The 14,548-nt window shown below is 37.2% G+C and overlaps 1 protein-coding gene across 2 annotated transcripts in view; it reads right to left on the minus strand.

Annotated features, from left to right (window-relative positions):
* Positions 1-14,548, minus strand: part of Nudcd1 (NudC domain containing 1) — a 63,538-nt gene that overhangs the window by 30,228 nt on the left and 18,762 nt on the right. For both annotated transcript variants that reach the window (XM_028867946.2, XM_028867947.2), the window contains exons 3-4: positions 4,239-4,421; positions 3,821-4,001 (exon numbers count right to left, since the gene is read on the minus strand). In XM_028867946.2, the coding sequence (XP_028723779.1) occupies positions 3,821-4,001; positions 4,239-4,421 (364 nt within the window). The remainder of the gene's footprint in view (positions 1-3,820; positions 4,002-4,238; positions 4,422-14,548) is intronic.

Genomic DNA, 14,548 nt, shown 5'->3' on the forward strand with positions numbered 1-14,548 from the left:
ACAAAAGCATAGCCAGACCTATCACAACAATAATGCAGTCCCTGGTACCAACTTCTGTCTTTAGGATTTCTATAGCTGCAAAGAGACACTATGACCACGGCAACTCTTATAAAGGAAAACATTTTAACTGGGTGGTTTACAGTTCAGAGGTTTAGTCCCTTATCATCATGGCAGGACATGGCAGCATGTAGGCAGACATGGTGCTGGAGAAGGAAGGAGCTCCAAGTCCTCCATCGTGATCAGAATGCAATAGGAAGTGAACTCAGACACTGGTCGTGGCTTTAGTATATTTAAGACCTCAAATCCCACCCCCAGTGACACACTTCCTCCAACAAGGCCACACCTCCTAATAATGCCACTCCCTATGAGCTTATGGGGGCCAATTACATTCAAACTACCACAGGGATCTATGCAGAAAATGAGGTGGAAAGATTGTAAAGGCCAGAGGTTGAGGATGACTTCAAGGAAGTAGAGTTATCTAGACAAAACAGGGCTAATACACCTATGAACTCACAGCGACTGTGACAGCACACACAAGACTTGTACAAGTTCATGCCAGATAAAATTCTACCACAAAGAAGTATAAGTGAAAGTGTATAAAAGTCCCACTATGAACTAGGAAGTAATTTGCATTTGATACCTCCCGGTAAAATGAAAATCAGTTTTCTCCAGTGCAGTATCACTGGGTATACAAGCACACCTCAGTGCAGACTTCATGCTTAGGAGTAGTTGACCAACAATTTGGTCCCCAGAATATACATTTAAAACACCAAATATGGTGTTTTTTGTGTGCTTTTTGTCTTTTTTGTTTAGTTTGTTTTCTTGTTTTAGGGTTCTTTTGGTTTTATGAGAGAGTGAAAGAACATGAAGTTGGGTAGGAAGGATATGGAAAGACTTGGGGAGGGGAAAGAATATGATCAAAATATATTACACAAAAATTTTAAAAATAATAATGAGAAATGCAAACATACAAGCAAACAAAAAATAATTTCCTACTAATTTTTATAAGCTTAACACTATGTAGTTAAAAAAACAACTCATTATTATAAATTAAATATAACAATACAATCTTCTGTAAAACATGTAATTATTTTTACTCTATATCCTCACCTATAGCCACACATTCAGTTCATAACTATTTAAGAACCAGCTTGTCATTTCATGAATGAACTAAAAACTCCTATATTTCATCCACACAAACATGCATACCAAACAGTCCTACATTTCTTTCAAGACCCCAAACCAAGGATGATGTGTGGGAAAGTAAATAATAGTAAGTGTTAAGCAGTAGATTCCATGATTAAATTTTCTATTTTGCTAAATAAAACTGAGAAGCTTTAGCATTCTTAGTGTATTTGGGGGATGTTAAACATTTTCATTTTCCAACTTAACTGACAAAAAGATATAATTAATTTTATGTTCCCTTCAACATGGTTTAGAAAAATACTGCTCTGTTTTGTTAGATTCGAACATCAAAAGGACTGGAAACACAGCTCAGCCCATTACGTGCTTACTCTGCAAACATGAGAATTTGACATTGGTCCCCAGAATGCACGTTTAAAAAGCCATGCACTAGAGAAGCAGAACAGGTTGTTACTGCCAACCAGTCTAGTCTACTTGGTGAGTTCCAGACTAGTGAGAAACACCATCTCAAAATACAAGGTGGACTGCATCTGGCCTCTACATGCACCTGAACACACACACACACACACACACACACACACACACACACACACACACACACACACACATGAGATGGGCAGGGGGTTAAAATATTTTTTTAAAAAATTCTATTAGTAATAATTGGGGAAGGTAAGATATTAAAAAGAGCAGAGAAAGAATAAGAGAATTGCTGAGTTCCACAAATAATAACCCTGGGTGAAAACAGAAAGGTAAATCTAAATGTGCCTGTTCAAATGAGGCAGGAGATGAAGAATGGGGCTGTGATGCCAGAGCTGCTGTGAAATCTACAGGCATCAGGTAAGTAACATGGACTGACCTGCAACTACAGAACCAAGTTTCTTGAACAGGGAGAAGGAAAATGCATGATGATTTCTCCTCTAAGAAGCTAAATCATATACAAAAAAAAAAAAAAAGGACAAATAAACAGAAAACCACTTCTACTGTTTCCTTAAGTAGCAGTCTTCAAAGTACTACCTAGGAGTCAAAGCTGAATCTATTCCTGTATTTGTACAGTTTGAGGGTTAAGCATTACTTTTTCTTTCAAATGGTAGAGAATCAATCAAAAGAATATTTAAATACCTGTAACAATTCTGGTCACTCAAGCTTTAATGTCCCTAAGTATTTTAGAGCCCAGCTTACTCATGCCTTCATACACTATCCACTGCTGTTTTCTTGTCGTAACAAAACAGGTGGACAGCTGTGACACAGACTGGATGGCTACCGTCTGGTCCTTTAAAGCAGTTTTTTTTTTTTTTTTTTTTTTTTTTTTTTCCAACTCCTAAAATGTAGTTACTGCTTTCCTATAGAGATGGAGATAAATGCTGTGAAAAACAAACATAGAAGATTTATTCAGCTTAAGCATAAGCAATTCCATGTCAATATAGACATTTCTTAACAGAGTTATTCCTTTTAGAAAGCAAATATGCAGAAAACCTTACTGCACTGCACAATGTAATTGGCAGTAAGTTTTTTTGTAATGAATAAGAACAGTGGGACAATGTCAACATGGAAAAAACAAAACAAACAAACAAACACAAAGAAAAACAAGCAAACTCTCTTCTTAGCTAGCAATTAGAGAAAAATGGAGAGGGACTGAGAGCAAGAACGTTAAATACTAAGAACTAAGCAATGGCAAAGAGCAGGCACTCACCATTAGGAACCTCAGTAACACAAAAAAAACTACTTTTTAATGTCATGCTTGAAGTCTGACATACATTGATAAGAAAGTTTTATGGAAGATAGAAACAAAAGACTAGGTTGAACAAAATAAAGGCATTCACTCCATTTTCCTTTTTGTACTTATATTTAAATGTATTTAAGTTAGATTAAAATTTACTATTGCAGCCGGGCGGTGGTGGCGCACGCCTTTAATCCCAGCACTCTGGAAGCAGAGCCAGGCGGATCGCTGTGAGTTCGAGGCCAGCCTGGGCTACCAAGTGAGCTCCAGGAAAGTCACAAAGCTACACAGAGAAACCCTGTCTCAAAAAACCAAAAAAAAAAAAAAAAAAAAATTTACTATTGCTATTAGGTAGTTATTTCCTGTAATTTGAGACACATCCTCATTTTAAAAAGAGGCTCGTAAGACTCAGGTGAAAGAAACAATTTTCAGGAAACTCCCCAAAGTTACAAAATTCAAAGGCCCTCCTGAGGTAATATGAGCTGTAATGGAGCACGCTGGGAGTTGGGGGGCAGGGAGACAGTTCTGTGAGTTTGTTACCAATGCAGGGGTGAGCTCTTCAGTGCTGTAGCTGCCTGTACACCACCCAGGCCCTGCAAATAACACATCTACTGGGGCTCCTGTATGTAGCCCCCGTAAACGTAAATGCTAGGGCTCACTAAGCTATACACTGTAGTGACTTTGGTCATTGTTAGTGCTGTATCTAGTGTGGATGAAGTTTATTCATGTCTCACAATAGCTATTTATATGCATGTTCATATATATGAATTTTTAGGTAAACGTCTCCAAAATTCAATTCATGTAATTCTTTTAAGTAGACTGCATAATTGGTTGTAGAAGCATATCATAGTTTTTTTAGAAGCATAATTTATCACAATGCTCAAGAAACAAGCAGTATTCCATTTCAAGCCCCAACCAGCTAAGGCAAGCCAGAGAGGTTCAGAATCTTGTTTACTTTACCTTCTTTTTTCTTACTGACAGTGACCCACTCTAAAGAAACATAGAAGCCACTTCCTTTCATGTCCAATTCCTCCTTCTCTATTCGAAGAAGAAGCATAGCTACTGAGTGCTCTTCACCTTCCAGCAATGAGATACTATGGATTATAATAAATGGATTCCCAAGTTCTTCATTAAACATAATCTATAGGGGGAAAAAATCACACATATTTTAAATGCATGGTTTATAAAAGAGAAATATGATCATCACCAAAGAAATAACAGAACTTTTGAACAGAATGGACGGGGGAAGAGAACCATAAATGGAAAGGGGGATGCTTCACAAAGCACTCAGCACAGTCACGTAAATGGCTCCTCCATCTAATTTACACATGCCTTCTGGACTCTGCACACGTCTTACAAAGAACAAAAAACAACTCACTTCCCATTTTTCAGGACTATTTCCACGGTTGCCTGTTCCAATGACATATAATCTTCCAGTTCCGTCTGACAAGGTAACCCAGGTAGGGGATGTGAAATGGATAGAAGCACAAAGACGATTGTCATATGTTGTCAAATCTGTAGGGAGTCGGAACACCTCTCGAGGTTTTCCTAAGGCAGTGTCCTAAAACGAAACCAAGGATTATTAAAAAATCCTTCCTATTCCTGATGCATACACACACAAAATACCTAGAGTACGGCTGATTCTTCTGTATTCAAAAGCTGCGTCAATTTCCCTTCATTTGCGTATGAACGGTACTGATTTTAACAAACAAAACACAGTAGATGGGACAGGTGGCACGCAGCCTCTAGGATGAGATCACAAACATTTTACATCACCCTCTGCTCTTTCTTAGGTTACACACTGTAAGGTGGCTAGCAGTCAAGCTTGGTGAAGATAAGATAGTGAGTAAATGTAAAGACCCACATCGAGAGGAACCGGGGCTCCCAACAATAACAGCACCATGTTGAAATTGCATTCCTTAGAGGTCCGTCGTCAAGTTTCCCTTGAGAAATCATAAGGGAGACAGTCACTTTCACCACTTTGTGAATTCCTGACCACAAAAAGAGTGAGATGGTCATTGTCTACTGCTTCAAGTGACTGAGCTCTGTAACTATTCTATCAAGAGAAGCTAGTACAATACAGTAATCTAATTTCATTCTTAGTTTTAGGGTTAATGATCAGTAGTGCTAATTTACTAACTACATACCATGTTATATTTTCAAATGCCTTTGTAGATAATATTCTATAGCAGTGTTTTTCAACCTTCCTAATGCTGTGACCTGGTAATACAGTTAATCATGTTGTGGTGACCCCCAACCATAAAATTATTTTCGTTGCTACTTCATAACTGTAATTTTGCTACTGTTATGAATCGCAATGTAAATATCTGTGGGTTTTGTTTTTGTTGTTGTTTTTTAATGGTCTTAAGTGACCCCTATGAAAGGATCGTCTAACTCCCAAAGGGGTTGTGACCCACAGGTTGGGAACCACTGTTCTATAGCAAAAAAAAAAAAAAAAAAAAAAAAAAAAAAAAAACCTGAAAAACAAACCAACATATCTTTAACCCAGAACTCAGGAGGCAGAGACAGGAGGATTTCTGAGTTTGAGGCCAGCATGATCTACAGAGTGAGTTCCAGGACAGCTAGGGCTACACAGAGAAACCCTGTCTAGGGGGTGGTGGGGAGAGTGTTACATTTAGATACTACCAACTCAGATTTTTATTAACAAATTTTCAGTTATGTCTGTCTTTATAATATAGAGCTATGATATGAAGAATCACCAAAATGTTTTATGAGAAAATACATTCAAAATTTACCATTTAGGAAACAAGTGCTCATAAACTAACAGACTATATTCATTTAAAAAAATTTTAACTATCAGAGTTCCCTACAGAAGGAAAGTAATCCTTAATTTATGCACTGTATTTGTTCGATTCTACAACTGTTTTAATCTATACTCTTTTAATTACAAGGTTTTAAAAAACTTAGTTATCGATGAAATCCTATCTTTAATTTTTTGCTCATGTTTTATAAATTTGGTAATGTTATATTACATAAGAAATAAAAAATAGCAAGCATAGCTACCAACAACTGTTGTAGAAACATCAAATCTGAGTATTAGCCATGTGGAACAGGATTACATGACAGTACTGAGATGCCTCAAATACAGTGCAGTATAGCCTCCATCAGTAAACACTTGGCTTATTGTGGTCTCCAGTCCTGACGTTTTAGAGGAAAGAACATCAGATAATCCAATCAGTTAGATGGAGGTCAGTGAGCAGAAATTTTGCCATAGGCTGATGTCCATGTCTATCTACATATAGAACACAACATGGTATTTCTACTAAAAGAAAACAGACTGGTCAACAGGTGATACTGGCATGCTTAATACTTCTGGGGAAAAAAATCAAACCTGACACATACGCAAAAATATTCAATATTCCAGATGGACTATTAATCTGAATGCTTTAGAGGAGAAGTTAAGTAACTGATAGAGGACTGTTTAATAATTTTAGGGTAGTCAATGAGTGCCCATACAAAAATGCAAGATATAGGAACCAAAGACAACAAACACAGGACTAATGTCTGCATAAAAATCACCTTGTCTTTAAAACTCCAAGAGTCCTCAAAGCCTGTTAAAAATGCTTTTAAAAGGTAAAATAGCCGGGCGGTGGTGGCGCACGCCTTTAATCCCAGCACTCGGGAGGCAGAGGCAGGCGGATCTCTGTGAGTTCGAGGCCAGCCTGGGCTACCAAGTGAGTCCCAGGAAAGGCGCAAAGCTACACAGAGAAACCCTGTCTCGAAAAACCAAAAAAAAAAAAAAAAAAAAAAAAAAAGGTAAAATAATACTCTACCATTAGCAGAGAGAAAAAAAATTAGACTTGCAATGCCAGCCTTGGCTGAGGTGCCCTGTTGGTAGACAAAATAAGTACAGACTTATTAAAAATGAAAAGAAATCAAATTTATTGGTGTTTTACATACCCTTTGATATAACTCAGCCTATAGGACTTTATATAGTATTTCAAATAATATAAAGCTCAAGTATAAAGAAAAAGACACTTAAGCCAGTAAAAACTGGGATGGAGTGTAACAGCAGCCCCGACACAGTGCAGCTGCCTTGGGAGCCTCGCGCAGGTCTTGGTTTGCCTACAAAAGTCCAATACTTACAGCATTCTTTGACTGAACACTCATATCAGACAAACACAACAACTCCAATGGAGCAAGACAAAACAACGTCACTCTATGAGGACTCCTATGCACAGAAGAACACATCAACACTACAAATCTGATTCTATAGTGCACTAGTGTGAGCCACTACATCTTCCTGACTAATGATAGCCAGAGTTCCATTCCAGTCTTCTTTCCTAGGTGAGACATGACATACCCACACATCCACTGCTTTAAACCCTGCCCCTCCAAATCACCTAATGTGAGTCAGATACCTCACCACCACCAATGCTAAACGCTCCCAGATACCCTGTGGCTCTCCTTCACTTATGTTCTCCCTTACTGTAAGAAGTAACAAATCCAATTTGTTCAACAGTGTGACTGTTGTTTGCCTAGCAAGTGCTAGCAAGGAAATAGAACATCCACTCTAGGGAATCTCAAATACCAGTTAAATGTACTCAGATAGATTTGTATTGCTGACAAAAATATAATAATAAATTCAATGAGATACTAACAAAGAAAAAGACAAAATGACACAATGTGTTTAACATTCATTGTGAATTCATACATTCTAAAACAAATGTGAGACATCAGCTCACAGTAAATTACAGACAGACACACAACAGTGCTTGGTATCAGGAAGGGAAATAAGACTGGAGTATGACTGGGGGCAAGGAGATGAGGGAGAAGGCAAATTTTCCTCCTTCGCTTCAAATATGTTGCTATTTTTGTCCTATTCCAAATTATTTGTGTAGCACAGATAATTTAAAAATATTAATAATACAGAGTAAAATAGAATTTCACAAAGCAGGTGTTTACTGCACGGCCCGTCAGACTTACTCTAGTGAACCATCATTAAGAAGGAGGACTGAACTAGGCAATCACTGTTCAATCATATACCAGTAAGTGTTTCAGGCCATTTTCTTTTCAATACATGGCTACACATGACTGAAGTTAATAGCAGTATAATTATCAGATAAATTGGTACAATATCTAATAGAATAATTAAGATGCCTGAGTATATAAATGTGAAACCAAAATTAACTAATTTAAAACACACAGTGTCTGCCTCATTTGAGTTAAATGATAAAACAAAAACAACCCAAATGTTCCCAACTTAGAATTCAGTTCAGTTTGAAAGCGTCCTCATAATAATGCCTTATGAAAGTGACATCTCCAGTTCCAGGTTCCACCCATTTCCCCTTCCTCACAAAAAGTAAGGCAACCATATTCAAGGATATTGGGAAAATTATTCTGAGGCAATAATTCTCTGTTGATTTGCAGGACTGGAATTGTGTTGGCAAATTTACTACTCAATGAGGGACTACAGTATGAAGCAGTTCCAATTTTGGCCATCTCATTTAAACATCACCAAACCAATGAATCATTAACTCCAGTTTAAGAAGAGGTTCACATGGATAAATCTGACTGAAACTCCACTGCCATAGGCCAAGATTCCAATCCTGCTCAGTCCTGTGGATGGTTAGTATTTCTTTCCCTTATCATTATCTTCTAGAAAAGAAACCATTTTTCTAAACAAATACTTCAAGTCCCAATGCAATTTCCAAATATCATCCCCTAAAACATTCACATTGACTGCAATTACCACATTAAGTTTTTCTTTAACCAAACATGATAGTTTTGGCTATACTGGCTCCTATACCAATAAGGTGTAATATAAGTCATAATGTTCATATATTACAGATGGATGGCATTATATAGGAATAGTCAATAAGCCCTTAAATAGCACATATTTATCTAAATTAGATTTTGGGACCCTTGTAGGTGCAGCTGGAGATAGAGCTTTGAATGAATGAAGTTTTGTTTTTTAATACTTATACTCTAGAGGGAAACTCAAGGTTAAAAACATATTCAAGCAGAACTTAGGAGGGATGCCACCCACCAGTGCTGTTAGAACAGCATTTAAAACTTTGTTCCTTAAAAAGGAAGCAAAAAAAAGCATCCATCACTGTTAAGAACTAACTTCATTTCTTAAGCTTTCTCCATTTCTATTCTTATAAAGCTTTAAGCATAGATGTTTATAATCAGTTTAGCTTCATTAATGTCTAAGTAAAATGAAGTATTTAATACTGCACTAAACATTTTTATTTTCAAAATTCACCCCTCTCTTTTATCTTCTTCTTTTACCTTAAATAACTAGGTCCCATTACCTAACTGAACTGTTAAAAATAAGCCAAGCTTCAGGCCTAGAATTAGCCTGCTGGCACCAAAGGATCTGGGCTGAAAAGTAGTTCTAACTTGTTTCTCTATGGCATGGCCACAGAATATATGTTTACAAGTGAAATCCAAGAAATACTGCCTACATTTTAAAGACACCAAAGAAGATGACATACTTGTTACTGGAGAACACAAGATAGCTTGTCAAGTAAACAGAAGTCTATTATGACAGAAGTATTCTAAATACAGAGAAACAACAAGTTTCCTTAAATTGTGCAGTAGCAGCAAATAAAATGTTTCTCCCTCCAGGCTTTTTCTATGCCCCAAGCACACTTTCTCCTCATTGACATTTCTCAAAGCTTAAACATTGCAATCCTACAGTAACTTGCTTGGCGTGGGAGGCCTCTCTGTTATCGCTATATTGAGTTGCTGCCATCTGCTGGCTCCTAATAGTTAGGGAAGGAAGGAGCCTTCCACTTTCCCATGGTGCTATTTGCCGATTTAACAAGGGTACTCATTTACACCAGCCACAGGGAAAAGCTGGTGTCTAATTAATGCTCTGCATTCTTCACATGCTGTCAACATAGTAGTTCAAAGAATTCGCTGATTTATTTTATTGTTGATGAGAAAAAATAGTAAGTATGATATTCCACTGGGCTTCAAGATTTAGTCACTACTAGGACCCCAGGAAAATTACCTACAGTGCTGGATAAAATTTTAAATTTCCTGACCACCGTCAGTCATAACACACTGATTCAGAGGCTTTGGAAATGGAATCCTGAAATTAGTTCCCATGTTAGCCAATTACTCTCATGATTCTGAGGTGAAGTGGAGTTGGAAAATCAAAGAAAGAAGCTGAATTAATGGAGCAAAAAACAAAGCAACAAAACAAAACCCCTAAAACATGGCTTTTTTAAAAATATATACTATTATAATAATAGTCTCTTTTTAAAACTTGATTGAGTAAAAAGAGGAATATTGCAGAAAATAGAAAAGGCACTAACTAAACTAAAAAAAAAAAGTATAACCACTTTCTCTAAGTTGCCCATAGATAATACAAATTAGGTCAGAAAAAAATGAATTTCAAAAGTATTGGTATTGGTATTTGCTCCAATTACATGTCAAATAATCGGTTTGGATATAATTATAAGTAACTTGTTTCTGCTGTGGAATAATCCTCTTGTACACTGTAAAGATTTGTCACTTGAATTGGTTTAATAAAATGCTGATTGGCCAGTAGCTGGACAAGAAGTATAGGCCGGGGGACCAAACAAAGGATGACAGGAAGAAGTATGGAGTCAGGAGTCACCAGCCAGATGCAGAGGGAGCAGGAGATGAACATGCCATGCTAATAAAGGTATCGCCACGTGGCAAAGCATAAATAGAAATATGGGTTAATTTAAATATAAGAGTTACCTAATAATAAGACTGAGCTATTGGTGGAGCATTTATAATTCATATTATGCCTCTGAGTGATTATTTGAGAGCAGCTGCAGAAGAACCCAGGAAAACTTCTGATTATATGTTTCCTGTGGAAGTTTCCAACAGAGGAAAATACTTGGACCAAGCTACAATGTTTATGTAGATTTCCAGTGAAATTAAATTTTACCTCAGATTTCTAATCAAGTATTTGTGATTTAAGTTGGACATGGTACTCCAAATCCTGGTCATCAGCAAGACAACTGATAACAACCAAGCTTTTGGCTCTAACTGTGATCCTGTCCATACACCCCTCCCAGTTCAACATACTGCCTATAGGGAGCCACTATGCCTTAACTTTGTTTGTCCAATGTGTTTCTATGTTGCCAGAATACTCATTGCCTCAATCTAAAAGGCAAGTTCTTTTCTTTCCTTCCTTTGTTTAGAGATAGTTTTGTTATGTATTTGCCTCTGACTTATAATTCTCCTGTTTCCATGTCCTGAGTGATGTGAATACAGGTGTGCACCATCACATCCAGCTCCTATGAGGCAGATTCTAATTCATCCTTCCAAACTCTGTTGAGGTGACATCAACTCAGGAAACCCTGACCACTGCATCCCCAACATCTGTCATTTCCTCCTCTGTACTATGGTACATCTTACTGCTGGACTTCACTTCGGCATATGATCAACTTACTTTTGACTAACCATATAGAAGCATTCAGTCAATCTTTGAAGAAAAGTATTTCTTTACTGGGGAGGTTAATTTATATCAAAAACTAAAGATAACTAAGAATACGTATTCATGTGGATTTTTAAAAATATTGAATAGTGTAAAATGAGTAAAACAGAATAAAAAGGGTTAGAAATGAGTCTTTTATAGTATGCTAATGGAATGTTCCCCTTCAAAGAGAACCACTAGATTTTATTGAAAATATTTTCCCAAGAGCAATCTACCTCTACTTTACTAAGAAAATTCTGAGAGAAGAAACAAAGAAGTATGATGTCACTGATGAATAACAGTGGAAAGTTTTGAAGCATATACACATGTCAAAAGTAGGCCAAACTGATCCTAAGCACATAATACAAGTTGCTTGGAGACACTATTCAGAGGACCAAGACTAAAAGAGGCAGTTTGATTTAAGTAGTCTGAATCATCTTTTTACAAAGAAAAAGGATGTAAGAAAGACAAAGGAATCATAGCGCCTACATTAACTGCCCACTCTTCTTCCTTTACGTTAAAGAGGCTCACTCTTCTTACCGTACTCACCAATTCAAGTCGATAATCATATACTCTAAAGACCACGACATAAAAAATTTAAGAATTATTTGACAAAAGTTAAAAATATATAGAGAGTATGGTAGTTATTTCAGAAATATAATGTCACCTGTAGATCATGCAGGCTTGTGATTTTTACCCAGTAAGTTTTCCTGCCAGCAGATTCAAAGGCTGGAATTAAGGGAATGACCATTATACATGGAATTCAAACAGTGCATTCTGTGGGATGATCCATTAAGATTTACGTAAAAATAAAATCATGTTCTAGATTAGTTTCATATGCCATCATAGTTGATTGCTATTCTGTATGCCTGATTTGGACAGGAACTTCTACCAACAACAGCAAAACTAAAATCAAAAATCATATGGAGCAGATGAAAACACAGAGCCACCCCTGGAGCCACTGTGAGGAAAGCAAACACTGGAAAAAATGTAGGCGAGAGGATCCTTAGCCACTGATGGTGGCAGTTTGGCTACTATGGAAACCATTGCAAGGTCTTCTCAAAACACTAGCTAGAGGACTAACATGTGAGCCAGCTACACCACGCCGGGACATATACACAAAACCCAAATATTTGCACAGCCATCATTAACACTGTTCTAGTCATGTTAGCAGGGAAATGGAGTCAGGCTAGATGCCCATCAATGTGAATGGACAATAGAACTGTGAAATACATATACAATAACATATATGACATCATGGATAGAACTGGAAAATACTGTATAACAAGATAACCCAGATGTAAATAAACAGATCCTAGACTCCAATAGTTAAATATGTGTTTTCAGATGGGAGTAAATATGGGTAAAGACAGAAAACTAGAAACGGTCCAAGTGACAAGAGAAAAAAAAAGAGGCTTTAAGGGAGTGGAGAGTAGGAAAAACAATACAACAAAATGGATGAGGCAATACCAGGGTGAAAGGTTACAGCAGGAAAAGGGGGACAGAGAGAAAAAGGGGAGTAAAGAAGGAAGGAGAATCAACCAAAACTATATATATATATATAGATTTTCATATATATATATGTATATATATATATATAAATCTATTACTCTTTAAATTAATTTTAAAACCAAAATAAATTAGTAGTAGCAAATGCAGTAATGTAATGACAACCATGTTTCAAAGAAATGTATTAAAGACACATGGCCTAGTCCACAGGTCAGCTAACAACAGTTCATCAACCACTTCTGGCTCACTCTCTGTGTTTATACATAAAGTTTTACTGGAAGGCAGTCATACTTGTATTTTTTACCCAATTATTTTTATTTTCCCAAGGAAAGCAAAAAGTAAGTAGTTATAACAGAAGACGAGCCTATTAAGATTGATATATCTAGTCCTGAACAGAAAATCTGCTAGCCTCTGGTAAAGGAGGTCATGGTCCATGCACATCTGAGCATTGGTGGCGTGACTATTCCTAGGCAGCAGAGGAAAAAGATACAGAGCTGCTCAAATGAAGAAATGATTTACAGAGACTTACATGAAGACCTGGAAGCAGCCGGACAGAGGACTAAGAGTATGGGCCAAATGGATGTGACCAGATGAGAAAAGCCCCAATGCTAACAGCTGTTTTTCAGGACTGCACTAGTTTAGTACTGATGGAGTATCATGGACGAGGTGGTAGAAGACAAGATGGGGCGGGGGAGCGAGCCTATTCCATGATCAAAATTGCATTTTTAAGAACTTAGGTGTGCATGCACACCTTGCTTTAGATAAATGAAGAAATTTCACAACAAATGAGTACTGGCGAGGACAGAGCAACAATGTGATTAAGACATCACTAAGCACCTTTGCTGTTTTCAGTTTTTTTTTAATCACATAAACACTGATTGTTCTAGTTACATACCAAACACTGTGCCCTAACATGAAATAACTATTAAATGAATTTAAATGAGAGAGGCAATTAAACAGACAGCACTATAGGGGAAATGTACAGGAAGACAAAAGGAGCAGTGAACAGTTAGGGATCAGTTAACATACTACTTAGTGGCCGTTTAGCTAATACGTTAACATGAGTCATTTATATGATGAAATAAAATATATAACACAAATAGCTCAAAAGATGAGAAGTAAAAGTGGTTGTATATGGTTTTTATAACATAAATAGAAGCATTCATGAAGGCTATGTACCATGATCTCTACACTGAACAATATAAATAATAATGTCACCATGTTAGGAAATAAGACAAGATAATTTCAAATAAAATTTCAGGAAAAAGTAGGATCTGAGCAGCTGTGCTCACTTAGGCTCAAATCCCAGCACAGTGGTGCCTCCAATCGCAGCACTGGGAAACAGAAACAGGCAGATGTAGGTTTTTCCTGGCCATTCATTGTGGACAAAACATTGAGCTTCAGGTTTACCAGGAGAACTTGTCTCAAAAGCAAGGTGGGAAAGTGATGGAGCAGCACCATTTTCCTTTTCTGGATCAGCGTCTCTCTGCATAGCCCTGGCTGTCCTGGAACTCACTGTGTAGACCCAGCTGTCCTCAAATTCACAGATCCACCAGCCTCTGCCTTCTAAGTTCTGAGGTTAAAGGTGTGTGCCACCAAACCTGGTGGAGGAGCACCAAGCTAACATCCAACTCCAGTTTGAACATGTGTCTGCAGAGAGGAGCATACCCTCATACATATGTGCACACATAAAGTTTTTAAAAGTAGTCACTGAAAAACATGGGACTAAGCTTCTCAGGCTTGCTTTCCTCCTA

This window comes from Peromyscus leucopus, chromosome 20, assembly GCF_004664715.2.
Source record: "Peromyscus leucopus breed LL Stock chromosome 20, UCI_PerLeu_2.1, whole genome shotgun sequence".
NCBI classification, from domain to species: Eukaryota; Metazoa; Chordata; class Mammalia; order Rodentia; family Cricetidae; genus Peromyscus; species Peromyscus leucopus.